This window comes from Oncorhynchus masou, chromosome 5 (assembly GCF_036934945.1).
Source record: "Oncorhynchus masou masou isolate Uvic2021 chromosome 5, UVic_Omas_1.1, whole genome shotgun sequence".
Taxonomy (NCBI): Eukaryota; Metazoa; Chordata; class Actinopteri; order Salmoniformes; family Salmonidae; genus Oncorhynchus; species Oncorhynchus masou.
The window spans coordinates 72,844,900-72,860,627 of NC_088216.1; the positions used below are offsets into that span (position 1 = coordinate 72,844,900).

Genomic DNA, 15,728 nt, shown 5'->3' on the forward strand with positions numbered 1-15,728 from the left:
GACAAAAGTGTAGACATGATGGAAACAACTTGTATTTTTATTTCTTTACACAAGTGGCCTTTTTAACGTCTGGATGCCTGAGCTGGACAGATACCGTGGCGCTTGACTTGGTTGAAGGTCAGCTCCATTAGACATAGCTGTGTTGTAAGGTTTGCGCCCACGTGATGACAGTAAAACGACCCGAAAAAACGTTGTCGCGAAAGGTTTACACAAAAAGTTTGACATCGATAGACAGATCTTACAGGTCAACGGACACGTGGGCGGAACTACTGTGTGGGAAACGAGGGAGTTTATTTTGGGGAGTTTCGTAAGCCATCAGTAAAGATACATTTACACAACTGAAACGGGGTTAAGTTATATAGACAGACAGACAGACAGACAGACAGACAGACAGACAACTGCTTTGCCAGTCGCCCTTTGTGATTTGACAACTTGTTGTGTATTTTGTATTACGAACCCCGTGGAAATTCACCATGCAGGCCGCCAAAGGTATGTCGGGTCTTTCTCACAGAACTAGCTATGATTGCAGAAGCTCGAAAGAATGAATGTGGTTGGGCTTGTTAGTTGCAGGAGACTGAAACATCAACTGGAAAGATGATAGGACACTTAAATAGTATATTCGTAATAATCCACTATTTGTGCATTATAAAACTAAACATTACATTTATATTAATTGTAATTAAATTAAATAACCTACATATAGGACTAGCTAGATGTGGTTAAGAGGTCAATGCATGGAACGCAGCCGTGGGGGACTAGGACCCCGGATTGGCGCACATTTAACAAATCTGATCTAACAAAGTGGATATTCGTCAAGATTGATGTATTGTAACATGCCCACAATGTAGTTACTAACGTCCGATTTGAACATATGTGGTTGTTTTCGCTGCATAACATTTAGAATTGGTCCCCTTTCAGGTTTAGAATAAATGACTGCTAATACTAGTTTCCTAACTCCCCTTTGTAGTATCGCTAGCATACAGAAATCGGTGGTGGTAGTCTAGTTTTGAACTGTATTGTCGTTGATTGGTGACGATGGCATTAACATGTATTGGGGTTCACATCTATACAAGCAGTTTACTCCGATTTTTACATGAACATATTGTGAAATACACATAAACAATAGCCTAAATGTACGAGGTACCATAAGGCATCTTTCACCCACGCGTTTCGATGGCATATCCATGGTTTTGGTCGAGTTCCATTGACATCTTTACCGCATCTCTAGGAACATACACTTATAACCCCGCCTGTTGCAGTTATTTATTGGGCTCATCCATTCTTCCTAGAGTTCTATGTCCATCTAATGGTATAGTTATGTAATGACAGAGTAGTCTATGAATTGTCCAGTGGGAAAAGTACCCAACTGTCACTTGAGTAAAAAGTCACACAGCAAAATATTACTTGAGTAAAAGTATAAAAGTATTTGGTTTTAAATATACTTAAGTATCAAAAGTAAATGTAATTGCTAAAATATTCTTAACTATCAAAAGTAAAAGTATAAATGCTTTTACATTCTTTATATGAAGCAAACCAGACGGCACAAATATATTTTTTATTCACGGGTAGCCATGGGCACGCTCCCAACACTCCCAACATCATTTACAGACAAAACATTTGAGTCCGCCAGATCAGAGGCAGTAGGGAGGACCAGGGATGTTCTCTTGATAAGTGCATATCATATGTAACATTCCACATGTAACAAGTACTTTTGGGTGTCAGAGAAAATGTATGGAGTAAAAAGTTCATCATTTTCTTATGAATGTAATGGAGTAAAAGTTCTCAAATAGATATTAAAGTACAGATACCCCCCAAAAATGTTTTTTTTGTATTTCTTTTTTACTTAAGTACTTTACACCATTGGAATTCCATATTATTATAACGTCACTCCTTCTCTGTATCTCAAATTGTTCATTAGTGTAATAGCCTACTGTACTCATTAGGCCTATACTGTATAGGCTTGTGTACAGTTTTGGTCTTGTGTTCTCTGCAGTCTCTGACACCCCGATGGAATTCATGGTGGATTTCTTAAACAAAGCCAAGGAGATAGCAGATAGCACTGCCAACATTCCAGAGGAACTGAGGGTCAACCTACAGAAGGCCCTGGACATAGCGTGTGGTCTGGACGGCTACCTGGAGAAAATGAGCAGCCAGGAAAGTGCACCTCTCGCTGAGCTGTATCAGTGAGTAATTATCTTGTCCTTCCCACAGACACAGTTCACATGGATGGTTTCTGATGCACATTCTTACATAATCCCATACGGATGTGTAGGAAAACGATGGAACACGACTGGGATAAAGTATTCGAGGACGGCAAGACTCAGTTTCGGCTTCCAAAAGAGTGCATCACTGGGCATGTGGAAGGTGAGACATCTCTATTGGGTACAGTTGTGTAGATGCTTGGTTAGAGATACATATTTAAGTAGTGCTAAATATTTGTCTTGCTGTTTCATTGGCAGGCCAGACTCTGAAAATGCTGGTTCACATGAGTAAAGCCAAGAGGATCCTCGAGATAGGCATGTTCACAGGGTATGGTGCTCTCTCAATGGCTGAAGGACTGCCCGAGGATGGGTCACTAGTTGCCTGTGAGATTGAGCAATATCTTAAAGAATTTGCTAAGCCCATATTTGACAGGTCTCCACATGGCAAGAAGATAACAGTGAAGATTGGTTCTGCCATGGATAGCTTGAAGGTGACTAACTACGTGTTGTGTAACTACATTGATTAAGTTTAGGCTGCAGTGATTACACATGTTAGTCTACTTGCATAATAACCACGTTATATAGTTACATGCATATACAATGCAAACCAAATCGCTTAAAGTAAACAAAACTATTTGTAAGTGTAATAAATATGAGTACAATAAATAGCCAATTATATATATATATATATATATATATATAACAACCATTATACCTAAGTAAAAGGCTATACACTGTATCAGTGTATCTAGCTCATTGACAGTGAATGGTCCGGCTCTCTGATAATATTGTCTCTTTTAAAGGATCTGGCTGCAGCAGGTGAGCAGTTTGACATGGTCTTTATCGACGCAGACAAGAACAACTACATCAACTACTACAAGTTCATCCTGGACCACAACCTCCTACGGCTGAGTGGTGTGATATGTGTGGATAACTCTCTGTTCAAGGCTAAGGTCTACCTAAAGGACACCGCTGATGTCAACGGGCTGGCGCTTCGAGATTTTAACCAGTTTGTGAAGAGTGATCTTCGTGTGGAGCAGGTGAGTGGAGAGACATGGCTTGTAATCTGTCTAATTATTACTGGGTGTTTACTTCTGTGTTAGTAAAGAAGGTTTTTCTTTTTGTAAGGTCATTGTCCCCCTCAGAGATGGCATCAGTATCATCCGCAGAGTACCCATGGCAACAGCATGTGCAGGCACACAGGTAACATATGACGCATCCTCAGTTAGAACCACACTTAGTGCCCATGCTAAAGGGAAAAGAAAATTACTATCATTGTTGTCATTGACAGCTGTAGTTACTACCATGAGTCAAATGGTGACTTTACAGTACTTAAAAGCTCATACAGACTTTTCCCTTCACACTTATAACTCACTTGTGTGTGACTTGTCTCAGAGCAAGGTAACAGACGATGAAGTATTCCGGGGTTTGAACGGGAGGTCGATCCTGGACCGGATGCGTCTGGACGGCAGGGTGGCCTATGTGACAGGGGCAGGCCAAGGTATAGGCAGGGCGTTCGCACATGCCCTAGGAGAGGCCGGTGCCAAAGTGGCTGTGGTAGACCTGGACCAAGGGAAGGCTGAGGGCGTGGCAGAGGAGCTCACACTGAAAGGTAAGGCTTTGGCATTAGCACACACCACTATGATTGTCACAATGTTTGATTTTCATATTAACCTTCCATGTATTACCAGCAGATGGTGCTCTACTGTCAGTGAAAAGTCAAGGAAATACTGTACATCATTGTTCCCCTACTAGCGGCCCAAGATTTGAATTGTTTTATTTTATTATTGTTGGACATTAGGTAAAAATACCCACCACGCATAATAGAGAGATATACGCTACACTGAGTGTACAAAACATTAGGAACACCTTCCTAATATTGAGTTTGCACCCCTCCCTTTTGCCCTCAGAACAGCCTCAATTCATCAGAGCATGAACTCTACAAGGTGTCGAAAGCGTTTTATAGGGTTGCTGACCCATATTGACTCCCACTGTTGTGTCAAGTTGGCTGAAACCCAGCAGCGTTGCAGTTCTTAACACAAACCGGTGCGCCTGGCACCTACTACCATACACCATTCAAAGGCACTTAAATCTTTGTCTTTCCCATTCACCCTCTGAATGGCACATGCACACAATCCATTTCTCAACTGTAGCAAGGTTTAAAAATACTTCTTTAACTTGTCTCCTTCCCTCCTCTACACTGATTGAAGTGGATTTAACACGTGACATCAATAAGGGATCATAGCTTTCACTTGGTCAGTCTATCATGGAAAGAGCAGGTGTTGCTAATGTTTTGTACACTCAGTGTATGTGATTGTATGCAAACGTAAGCCAGGTTTGAATGATTGTTCTAGTGAAATATTACATCTGTTTTGGCTTCTTGCGGTCACTTTGTAGACTACAAATGATTTGTAATTATGTTCCGACCCCCTGACCTTCCACTCAAGAAACCATCGGCTGAATCTAGTTCATTATCCCTGTTGTATATTGTAATCTGATTATATTATATTTTCAGGCAAAACTTTAATCTGCACCACATGGCACCATATTTTGCATATGAAGACACAAAATAGGAATAATATCAATCATTTCAAAGTTGCTTATTATTGCATTTTAAATTGCCACTACTTTTTAATCCAGGGATAAATTGCATTGCGATTACTGCTGACATCAGCAAATCGTTAGATGTTGAGAGGATGATTGACAGCATTGTGTCCAAATGGGGAGCGATCCAAATAGCATGCAACAACGCAGGGATCAACATGAACTCAGCCAGTGAAGACACCAGCCTGGAAGAGTGGGACCAAACCTTTGATGTCAACTTGAGGGGGACCTTCATGTGTTGTCAGGTGTGTGATTCCTCTACTGTAATCTGTTGTAAACTTAGACCACTTATAGGGGATGCCTGATCTGCACTATCATCTAGGATTGATGTGCCCAGCTGGTAATACACTTGTGTCCCCAGTGGACCGGCTGAATGTGGTGTGAAATGGTGTTGGAAAATGTTTTATTAGAACGGTACACATATTTTACAATTTTTTCCCCCAACTGCCCGCCATTAAAGCTTGTTAAATAGGAAAAGGATGCCTTTGCAGCCTGACTGCAGGATGCTTTATGTACGAGCCGGTCCACGGGGGACACAAGTGTATTAACGGTTGGGCACATCAATCCAAGACGAGAGTGCAGATCTAGAGCCCACTATTGGCAGCCTAGGCTAGTATGCTACTGTAGGCCTGTGTGATCTATTTCATTACTCAGAGGGTCATACCAGTGGCATAAGCCTGTCTGGAAAATAGGAAACATGTACAGTTGTTTGCATTTGAGTTTACACATCTAACTGTTTTGGGGGGGATGACGTGTAAATTACACATGGAATATATGAGAGTTTGAGTTAGGGTCTATGAGTAAGTATGAATAATAATGAAAAGTGTACACACAGGGTGTCAATACTAAAAGTGTGATGAATGTTTCTAATATGTGTCCATTCTCCCTGAATTCTTGCCTCAGGCTGCAGGTCGTGTGATGCTGAAGCAAGGATATGGGAAGATTATTAACACAGCGTCCATGGCCAGTCTAATAGGTTAGTGAATATTCTATCTATCCTGTATGTTCCCTTTAGATTTCATCAATGTTTTAGAGGGAGAATGTCTTCCTTTCATCTCCATGTATAGTGAGTCAAGTGAAGAATAATGACCTGAGCTTTGTTGCTGCATTGATATGTCTCCTATAGTACACTGAGAAGTACAGTAATGTAATACTCATCACAGTGATTTTGTGCACCAGAACATAATTGTATACGGTTTGTTTCTGTAGCGTTGCGAAACGACTTCAATGGGCTTGGTATTCTACAGTCATGCCATTTCAGTGTACTTTAGTGAACTTAAAGTGACAGAGGAGGAAACTTGGTGACCCATTTCACAAATGCAACTTTTTTGTTTGTTTAAGTATAATTGCTAATACTGCTAATCTTCACCATATAACTGTTTATTCAGGACAATGCTATAGTGATTTATCCACCCACATTATTCTCCCGCAGCAAACACAGATAGTTGTGATTGCTGCTCATCAAGGCACTTTTGCATCATAATAAACATCCATCTCCTGAGCTCTAGGGAGGATGTGTTAGTAAGGAAACCTGAGGTCCAACATGTAAAAGATTTCCTGTGCAACAACCCTGCCTGCCTCTGTAAAGGGCTGTGTTTAAGCAGCAGATGCTTTTACATTTTACTAAGTGCATTGTGAAATGGGAGTTATTCCCAGCCCAGTGTAAATCCTCGTACAGGTTCCTCCAGAGAAACAGTAACACTTCATCAGCAGTATAGTCATCGCCAATAAACTGCTGTGACATATGGGCCTGAGTCCCAACTGCAGGGGCAATCTGTAAAACAGGGCCATGCTGGTAAATAGAGGATGGCAACAAAAAAAGTGATCAATTACTCAATTACAGTTCTGCACAGTCCTGCAGGAATTTACTTTATTGGTCTGGACATCTGTTACAGTATTGTCATAATGAATAATCAGAGGGGACCTGTTTTAGCCAAGTAGGGTACCAAAAAGCAGCCGTGAATGTGTATTTTAATTGGACAATGACAGCTTTTTGTCCATCTGCTGAATAAAATGTGTTTTTACCCTCCCCTGTACATTTGAGGAGAATGATGATAGGCCACACAAAGGAAGAGCATTTTTGACATGCTAACAAAGCTGTATTGGAGAGTAGATATAAAGTATTTGACCTGACTAAAGAGGATAGAGAGAATCATGTCAGTGGCACGCTCATTCAGCCAGTGTACCATCTTTACTTCCTATCTGTCCTGAGGACTTGAGTATGTGTAGGCCTGTGATGAAAAGGGCTCGTTTCCCCCCACTTAGAATGGGCAATATGTAGCAGGGGGGATGTTAAAGAGGATTTTAGACAGTGCTCTCTTTCTCCCTCTCTAAGGATTACTGCTCTTAAAGACGGAAAACATCAATGCAGGTTTATTTGAAGGATGAAGGCCTGTTTTGAACGGTATTTTGGAGCTGTATCATCAGGTCTTCAGTGAGGATTAGCACTGTTAGGCTTTTTTAGCTGTGTTTCCTGTCCTGATAAATCGTCTTTCACCTTCAGTCTGGGTGTAAGCCCTGGGCTTTGCTCCTCCTCACGTGCTCCTCCTCTCCTCCAAGGCTGGGGTCCTCCCCAAGGGCCTGCACCTCCTCCTTAGCCTCCTCACTCCATCATGGAAGCATCCTCCATCCTCTTCTCTCCTCACATCAGCTCTGTTCCTTTCTAAACAAACGAGGGACTGTGAATCTCCTGTCCACTCTGTCTCCCCAGGACCAGCCCCTGCCTCTCTGCAGCTGTGTCATATTTATCATCTCTGTTCCGACCGAAGCAATTTGGCAGTGAGATCAAGGGGCGACGAGGTTAACTACTAAAGTTGTATGTAACTTGGAGGCTTCCCTGTGATGATTAATCAACCAGAGGGAAATTAGCCGCTGTCCAAGAATCCCATGCAGTGTGCAGCATCTGTGATGGTCAAGGCAAACTAATGGTGTGTTGCCTTTGTTGCTGAAGATGGTGCGTAACTGGACATTACAAGCAATTATTTTGACATGGCTTTATCCACAGGGTCCCAAGTACCTAATGGAGGTGTTTTCATGTAGCATGCAGTAGAAACCAGGGTGCTGAGTTATGTTTGAAATGAAGAAATGCATAGAATGAATAATATGCAGGGGTACTCGAGTGGCGCAGCGGTCTAAGGTACTGCATCTTAGTGCAAGAGGCGTCACTACAATCTCTGGTTCGTATCCAGGCTGTATCATAACCAGCCGTGATTGGTAGTAGCATAGGGCGGTGCACAATTGGCCCAACGTCGTCCGGGGTAGGCCGTCATTGTAAATAAGAATTTGTTCTTAACGGACTTGCCTAGTTAAATAAAGGTTAAAAAAAATAATTACTCTCAGAGAAAGTCTACATTGTAGTGTGTGTTTCATGGTTATTAGAGGGGTAAGGTTTGTCTTTTGGACTTTGAGTGCAGTTTATATGGATATTCCACATTTTGTTGTGTTACAGCCTGAATTCAAAATGGATGAAATTGATTTTTCCCCCACCCATCTACACACAATAACCTATAATGACAAAGTGAAAACATGTTTTTAGAAATGTTAGCAAATTTAATTGAAAATGAAAACATTATACATAATTATTCACACCCCTGAGTCAATACTTTGTAGAAGCAACTTTGATGGTGATTACACTATGAGTCGTCTCGGGTATGTCTGTATAAACTCTACACATCTGGATTTGGGGATTTTCTCCCGTTCTTTCTTGCAGATTTTCTCAAGCTCTGTTAAATTAGATGGGGAGAGGCGGTGAACAGCAATCTTCAAGTCTTAGGATTCAAGTCTGGGCTTTGGCTGGGCCGTTCAAGGACTTTCACTTTCTTGTTCTGAAGCTATTCCAGCGTTGCTTTTGCTGTATGCTTTGGGTCATTGTCCTGTTGGAACGTAAATCTTCTCCCGAGTCTAAGGTCGTTTCACTCTGAAGCAGCTTCTAATCAAGGAATTGTCTGTTGTGCCTGGTTTTCTCCAGCGCTTTGAATTCAGGCCAAAGAGTTACATTTTTGTCTCATCAGGCCACAGAATCTTTTGCCTTGTGCTCTGTCTTTCACATGCATTTTTGCAAACTCCAGGCGCTGCTGTCGTATATTTTTCTCAGAAGTAGCTTCTGTCTGGCCTTTCTCCCATAAAGCCCTGATTGGTGAAGTGCTTTAGAGACTGTTGTCCTTCTGACAGGCTCTCCCATCTCAGCCAACAAACTCTGTAGTTCTGTCAGAGTGGTCATTGGGTTCTTGATCACCTCCCAATGTCCTTCTTGCCCAGTTGCTCAGGACGGCCAGCTCTAGGCAGAGTCTGCGTAGTTCCATATTTTTTTTATTTCCCAATGATGGAGACCACTGTGCTTTTGGAAACTTTCAACACTAGTATTTGTTATATACTCTTCCCCAGATATATGCCTCAACACAATTCATGGTATAGTTTCTTCTCTGACAAAGATTTGTCCGTCGGACTGCCAGATGGTGAAGCGTGATTAATCACTCCTGAGAATGAGTTTCCACTGCTCCAAAGTCCAATGGCGGCGAGCTTTACACCACTCTAGCCAACGCTTGGCATTTCTCATGGTGATCTTAGGCTTGTGTGCGGCTGCTCGGCCATGGTAACCCATTTCATGAAGCTCCCGACAAACAGTGCTGGTGCTGATGTTGCTTCCAGGGGCAGTTTGGAGCGTGTTAGTGAGACCATTTTTACATGCTTAAGCACTCGGTGGTCCCGTTCCTTGAGCTTGTATGGCCTACCACGGCTGAGCTATTGTTGCTCCGACGTTTACACTTTGCAAAACAGCACTTATAGTTGACCAGCCAGGGCAGCTCTAGCAAGGAAGAAATTTAACGAACTGACTTGTTGGAAAGGTGCCATCTATGACGGTGCCACGTTGAAAGTCATTGAGCTCTTCAGTAAGGCTTATCTTCTACTAATGTTTGTCTATGGAGATTGCATGGATGTGTGCTTGATTTTATACACCTGTCAGCAATGGGTGTGGCTGAAATAGCTGAATCCACTCATTTGAAGGGATGGTCACATACTTTTGTATATATATTGTACACTGCCAACTGTGGGACCTTATATAGGTGTGTTCCTTTCTAAATCATGTCCAAACAATTGAATTGGCCACAGGTGGACTCCAATCAAGTTGTAGTGACATCTCAAAGATGATCAAAGGAAATTGGATGCACCTGAGCAAAATGTGGAGTGTCATAGCAAAAGGGTGTGAATACTTATGTAAATGAGATATTTTTGTATTTCATTTTCAATAAATTTGCTAACATTTCTAAAAACATGTTTTTACTTTTTCATTTTGGGACATTGTGTGTCGATGGGTGAGGGTCATTTTTATTATTTAATCCATTTTTTATTCAGCCTGTAACACAATGAAATGTGGAATACGTCAAGGTGTATAAAAACTCTCAGGAATGAACTGTATGTGTTTTAATTAGTTCAAGTTTAGTTTAAAACAAGTGATGGACAACAATACAGATCAAATAAATACATAAACCTATGCAGGTGTAGTTGAACCGATACTACTTGACTTGATTTGTCCCCTCTGCAGTGCCCCACCCACAGAAGCAGCTTGCCTACAACACCTCAAAGGCAGGAGTGGTCAAACTGACACAGACACTTGGCACAGAGTGGATTGACAGAGGGGTCCGAGTTAACTGCATCTCACCGTAAGTTTGTGTCCCAAATGTTAGTTTTATTAAATGGCCTGGCTTCAGAATAGGCCTATAGTGTCAATGTCAGATCTTATCTGTATCGCCATGCCACAACAGTTCACACATCACAAATACTTTTTAAAATTTCAATCCTAACTTTGATTTAAGAATGTACACATACAAAATGTCCATGGACTTCAAGCCCATCTATTCTGAACAAAAATATAAATGCAACATTCAACAATTTAAATGATTTTACTGAGTTACAGTTCATATAAGGAAATCATTAGGCCCTAATCTATGGATTTCACATGACTGGACAGGGGTGCAAACATGGGGAGCCAGGCCCACCCACTGGGGAGCCAGGCCCACCCACTGGGGAGCCAGGCCCACCCACTGGCGAGCAAGGCCCACCCACTGGGGAGCCAGGCCCAGCCAATCAGAATTAGTTTTTCCCTACAAAAGGGCTTTATTACAGACAGAAATACTCCTCAGTTTCATCAGCTGTCGGGGTGGCTGGTCCCAGACAGGTCCCAGACAGGTGAATAAGGTATGGTAGATAAATGAACATTCAATTTTCTAGCAAAGTCTCTGGTGGACATTCCTGCAGTTAGCATGCTAATTGCACACTCCCTCAAAACTTGATATATCTGTGGCATTGTGTTATGTGACCAAACTGCACATTTTAGAGTGACCTTTTGTCCCCAGTACCAGGTGCACCTGTGTAATGATCATGCTGTTTAATCAGATTCTTGATATGCCACACCTGTCAGGTGAATGGATTATCTTGGCAAAGAAGAAATGCTCACTAATAGGGATGTAAACAATTTTGTGACCAAAAGAGAAAAGCTTTCTGTGCATATGGAACATTTCTGGGATCTTTTATTTCACCTCATGAAACATGAAACTTGACATTTTTGTTCAGAATGTATTACTATTTGTTGAGCTGCCAAGAACAGTAATGATGAGAAGCGATTGAGTGTTTTCCTCCATTGTAAAAGTTCCATTTAAGCCCTCAAACAATGTGCTCAGGCTTAATTAGATGGCGTCTTTAGGGAGGAATCAAACAAACACTTGCTCTAATTGTTATATTCAATTAGGAAATCAAATGAGCATCCTCACTCCAAGTGTCTCCACAACAATAGCACATTGTTTGTATCTAGTTGTCTGTGAAGCTGTGTGGCGGTGAAGAAGAGAACAGAGGAACTCTTCGCTGTGCTGTGTATGTGTGTGTTAAGTCGAGCATCCCTTAGCCCCGGCGAATCCGTCCGGTGGCTCGGCATGCGGGGCCCGTCACCACACCCAGAACAAAGCGCCCACTCTGCTTTATTTATCGAGAGCTTGTTTGCTAATTTTAATTTGCAAAGAAGCAATTCTTTCCCCCTTCTAACTGGCTGTCTCAATGGGGCGCTGATTTCATAGAAGTGACAGTCAGTAAATATGCATAAAAAAGGGACACAATTAGCGAGTGCGAGGTTGACTGCAGCCTGATTTCATTGGCAACTTTAGCCGCGCCGGTGATAAGCTGCATTATCTAGAAAATTGGTTGAGGGAAAACAGCACCTCTGATTGCCAGGAAAGGTTCCAGATAACAGGGCGCTGAAGAGAAATATAATTGAGGTGGAATATGTTAACCAAGGTGTCACATGCTTCTTGGAGCCGCTAATTTATCCAAATGTTGGAATTTGTATCAATGCACAGCCAGGAATACTGCATGCCTAACATGTCGGGGACGGGCTAAAGATGAGTCGACCGTGAAGCTTTTAGTTACTTTCATAATGATTGTGTGAAAAGCCTGAAGTCGTCTCACATTAGACACAGCTGTGTTGACACGTTTATCCAAATGATATATTTCAATAGGTGGAGAGAAAATCATTGGTTATGATAGATTAATGCTGACACAAGCATTGTCTAAACATGAAAGTACCTAAGTCTCAGAGGAGGAAATCACTATAGTACTATAGTACTAATCACTAAAGTACCAACATACCTGTTTCTTTGAAATGCCACTCAAGCACTATGCCTGAGAATCAAACCAGCTAAAGCACATATCAGGCAGGAATCAGGGAGACGCAGAGAAAGTGATAATGTACAGGCTCCTGAAGGCAAATTACACCTAGGGTCCTGTCGTACCTGGTGGTGCTTCCTGCGACGTGCCCGTCATTTAACACCACGCGTCCCACTGTAAATATCATCAGAGATGTACCCTTTTTCTGAAGGGTAATTGGGTTTATTTATTATTTTATTTTGGTTACCAAAGTGGTGGCTCTGAAACGCCACACTGCTGTCACTCCTGGCTTTGAAGTCTGATGTCTCCGAATTCTCTTTCCCTCCATCTCTGTCTCCCTTTTTCTTTTCAGGGGGATTGTTGACACCCCTCTCATCCACTCGGAGAGTTTGAGGCCTCTGGTGCAGCGCTGGCTGTCAGATATCCCTGCTGGACGACTGGCTCTAGTGACAGACCTGCAAGCTGCAGTGGTCTACTTGGCATCTGACGCCTCCGACTACATGACAGGGCATAACTTAGTCATAGAGGGTGGGCAAAGTCTGTGGTAGAGAGAGGGAGAAGCTTAATTTTTTCCCCTCTTGGTTCACTCTTGGGAATAGACACCCACCGCAGGTGGCTGGTGGCTGGTGGCACATTAATTAGGGAGACGGACTCATAGTAATGGCTGGAATGGAATGATATGGAACACTTGGCTTGCATGTGTTTGATTTCACTCCATTCCAGCCATTATTATGAGCCGTCCTCCCCTCATCAGCCTCTTGTGGCGACCACTGTGACTGATCTCCACAGGGAAGACTAGAGTAACAGAGATTAGGTCAGAGTGATTACTTCCCTGGTTTACCATGATGTCAGATTGGAGATTATTTTACAGTTTCATATAGTAGTCTTCACATAAAAGGGACATTTATTTCCACACAGTTGTGCTTTCATATCCCTATAATTTTCTTGACAGAAATGCACACTTTGTCGCAAATCCTTTTTACGCCTTCTACATGGTGCTATCCTTTGGACATCTGTGTTTTTATACAGAAACATTTTTCACCCTGGAATCTGTGAGTGACTCTTATAAACAGGTTTTGACACCATTTGCCCCATCAGAGGTATTTGTTTCGTAAGTGAAAAGTACTTGAAACGGGTTCATAGTTCAAGATTTTAATACACGGAATGAATGCTGCTTTCTACTGTGCAAGTGCAGTATGTACTGGATATTAGATTGTGAAAGATGGGTTGGGCATAGTAGAAAGTACTGAGATGTGTATGACAAGATACTGTACGAAATACAGTCGGTTTATAAAATAAACACTATCAAACTTAATATTGTAACTAATCCTTTCCTTATGGGGACTACATACTGAACACATAAATATGGTTTCAAAGCTAACTAGACATTCTATGCATATAAATGTGTAATAACTCCCTGTTTGACAGTCCTGGGATGGTTGTGTTTCTCCGGGTACCATAGTGTACCCCCCTCCTTGAGCTCTTCTCTCATGGTTTTGCTGATTGGTCCCCCAAGTGGTGCTTACAATCCACATCTTAATTGCTCCCTGTACTGTTTATGTGCTGCAAAACAATGCTTAAAGGAGGTTAGCTGAGGGCACGGCCTTAGTCACTGCAATTATACCAAAGGAGTGTCCAATTAGCACCATCCATGCAATGAGACGGTGCTTGTTTGTGTGAGAAACTTCTCGCTATCAGTGGCCATACTCAAATTTACATAATGGGGTCCCTTATTAACCGGGCTAGTGAGTGAGAGGATCCCGTTTAGATATGGAAAGATCTGACGATCTCTGCATTTCAGTTGGATTTAATATAGAAGCCATACTAAACCTGCATGGTAGATAGACACAACTTCCTCACAGGACAATATCAGAAATTTGATTTCTGTAAACAGTGAATGTAAGAATTTATCCAGAATGACCTAATAAACATCTTAATATAACGAGAGTAGATTATTAGTTAGGCATTTTGTCAGATGGCCACAAAGGGGCAGTCTAGAGATGGGGAGCTACAGATATTTGCTGTTCTCTACCTTTCAGTATACAGGATAATCACTGTTTGAATGTGGGGTTATCAAGAACATTATTTGCCATTATCCGAGGGTAGCAACAAAGGGTCTGCTATATGTTTATGTGAGGAAATTATGATTGAAATGACATCCGCAATTCTAGTGTGCAAACAGCTGGACATGGGAATGAATCTGTTGAAATGGTGAAAAAACGCAATGTACAGTACTTTCAATTAAAATGAAACAAATAGTTACATTTCCAATGTATGAAAAATGTCATTACTGTATATGCATCTGTTGCTACTGCTTGCCAAGAGATGAGGTGAGTAATTGTCGAGGTTCACAGTAATTGTTATGCAGGTATCTACACAGTTTATGTTGGGAATTGTAATAACTGTTCTGATTGTAATCTACTGTCTTAATCTTAACTAAAGACAAACATTTACATGTCAGTTAACAACTTGTTGTGGTTTTCCATTAGTTGTACCTAAACACAGGTCGACTGGGGTCATACATACAGTAGGTGTATCATTTTGTCAATTCATTAAAGTGTAGCCTATAGTTTTTAAGGCATAACTATTGTAGCATTCACAGCAAGATGTTAAACTCCATCCTCTGTACTATTGCCTACAACACCACACTTTAGTCAGGAGTTTATTCACAGCATAATTCAGTCTCAACTGTTTTGATGTTATTATGTTTTGTATTGCTCTAAACGGTTTCAAAGCCCTTTTTGAAGATCTTGTTTTCCCTGGAAAGCGCAGCCACGAGCCAAATTCTGTATTTTGAGCTGAAAATGTGATCTCTCCAAACCTATGGCTTGCTTCATGAGGTGTAAGTGATCTTGAATACATTATTTATGACCTCCTTGTGCTGCAATTACGCTCAGTAGCGAGGCCCGCTAAAATGCCGGTGTTGTGCTAAAGAGTTCTTCAGCACAAAAGCACTTGTGCCCTCGCACTTCAAATCAACTTTGATTAATGTCCATGTTTGTCCTGGAATGTAACATTTTACAGCAGAAGCAAATCGTGAGTAGCCCTGGGTCGATGCGACAACAGGAGGAGACAACACAGAGCGGAGCACAGCCTGTATCTGAGTGAGAGAGTACGTCAGGGTTTATAGATGGCATATTAACATTTGACAACATCAATAGCCTTTTATTGATGTATTTTATCATGCCTCAGCCCTGGTGTAGTGAGTGAGATATTTGAAAATGAAATGTATAGCCTTTATTAATGGAGCTAAGGTTCTTACAACAGTAG

General features: G+C 41.7%; 1 protein-coding gene across 2 annotated transcripts; it reads left to right on the forward strand.

Moving 5' to 3' along the window:
* The first annotated feature begins 213 nt into the window (after window positions 1-213).
* On the forward strand, window positions 214-13,773 carry LOC135540223 (uncharacterized). 2 transcript variants are annotated; one of them, XM_064966713.1, is made up of 11 exons: window positions 214-489; window positions 1,994-2,183; window positions 2,273-2,364; window positions 2,460-2,692; window positions 3,005-3,241; window positions 3,330-3,404; window positions 3,597-3,813; window positions 4,842-5,050; window positions 5,709-5,781; window positions 10,348-10,465; window positions 12,811-13,773. In XM_064966713.1, the coding sequence occupies exons 1-11, from the start codon at window positions 474-476 to the stop codon at window positions 13,004-13,006; spliced, it is 1,656 nt and encodes a 551-aa protein (XP_064822785.1). In that variant the 5' UTR covers window positions 214-473; the 3' UTR covers window positions 13,007-13,773. The 2 variants fall into 2 exon arrangements, with proteins under 2 accessions (XP_064822785.1, XP_064822786.1); XM_064966714.1 differs by lacking the exon at window positions 1,994-2,183 and having other exon boundaries at window positions 2,212-2,364.
* The last annotated feature ends 1,955 nt before the right edge of the window (window positions 13,774-15,728 follow it).

What these genes read in the sequence shown, in the direction of transcription:
- LOC135540223 (XM_064966713.1), top strand. An exon ending in GGACCTTCATGTGTTGTCAG is followed by an intron (nt 5,051 to 5,708) that starts GTGTGTGATTCC and finishes TTCTTGCCTCAG; the next exon opens with GCTGCAGGTCGTGTGATGCT. An exon ending in CGAGTTAACTGCATCTCACC is followed by an intron (nt 10,466 to 12,810) that starts GTAAGTTTGTGT and finishes TTTTCTTTTCAG; the next exon opens with GGGGATTGTTGACACCCCTC.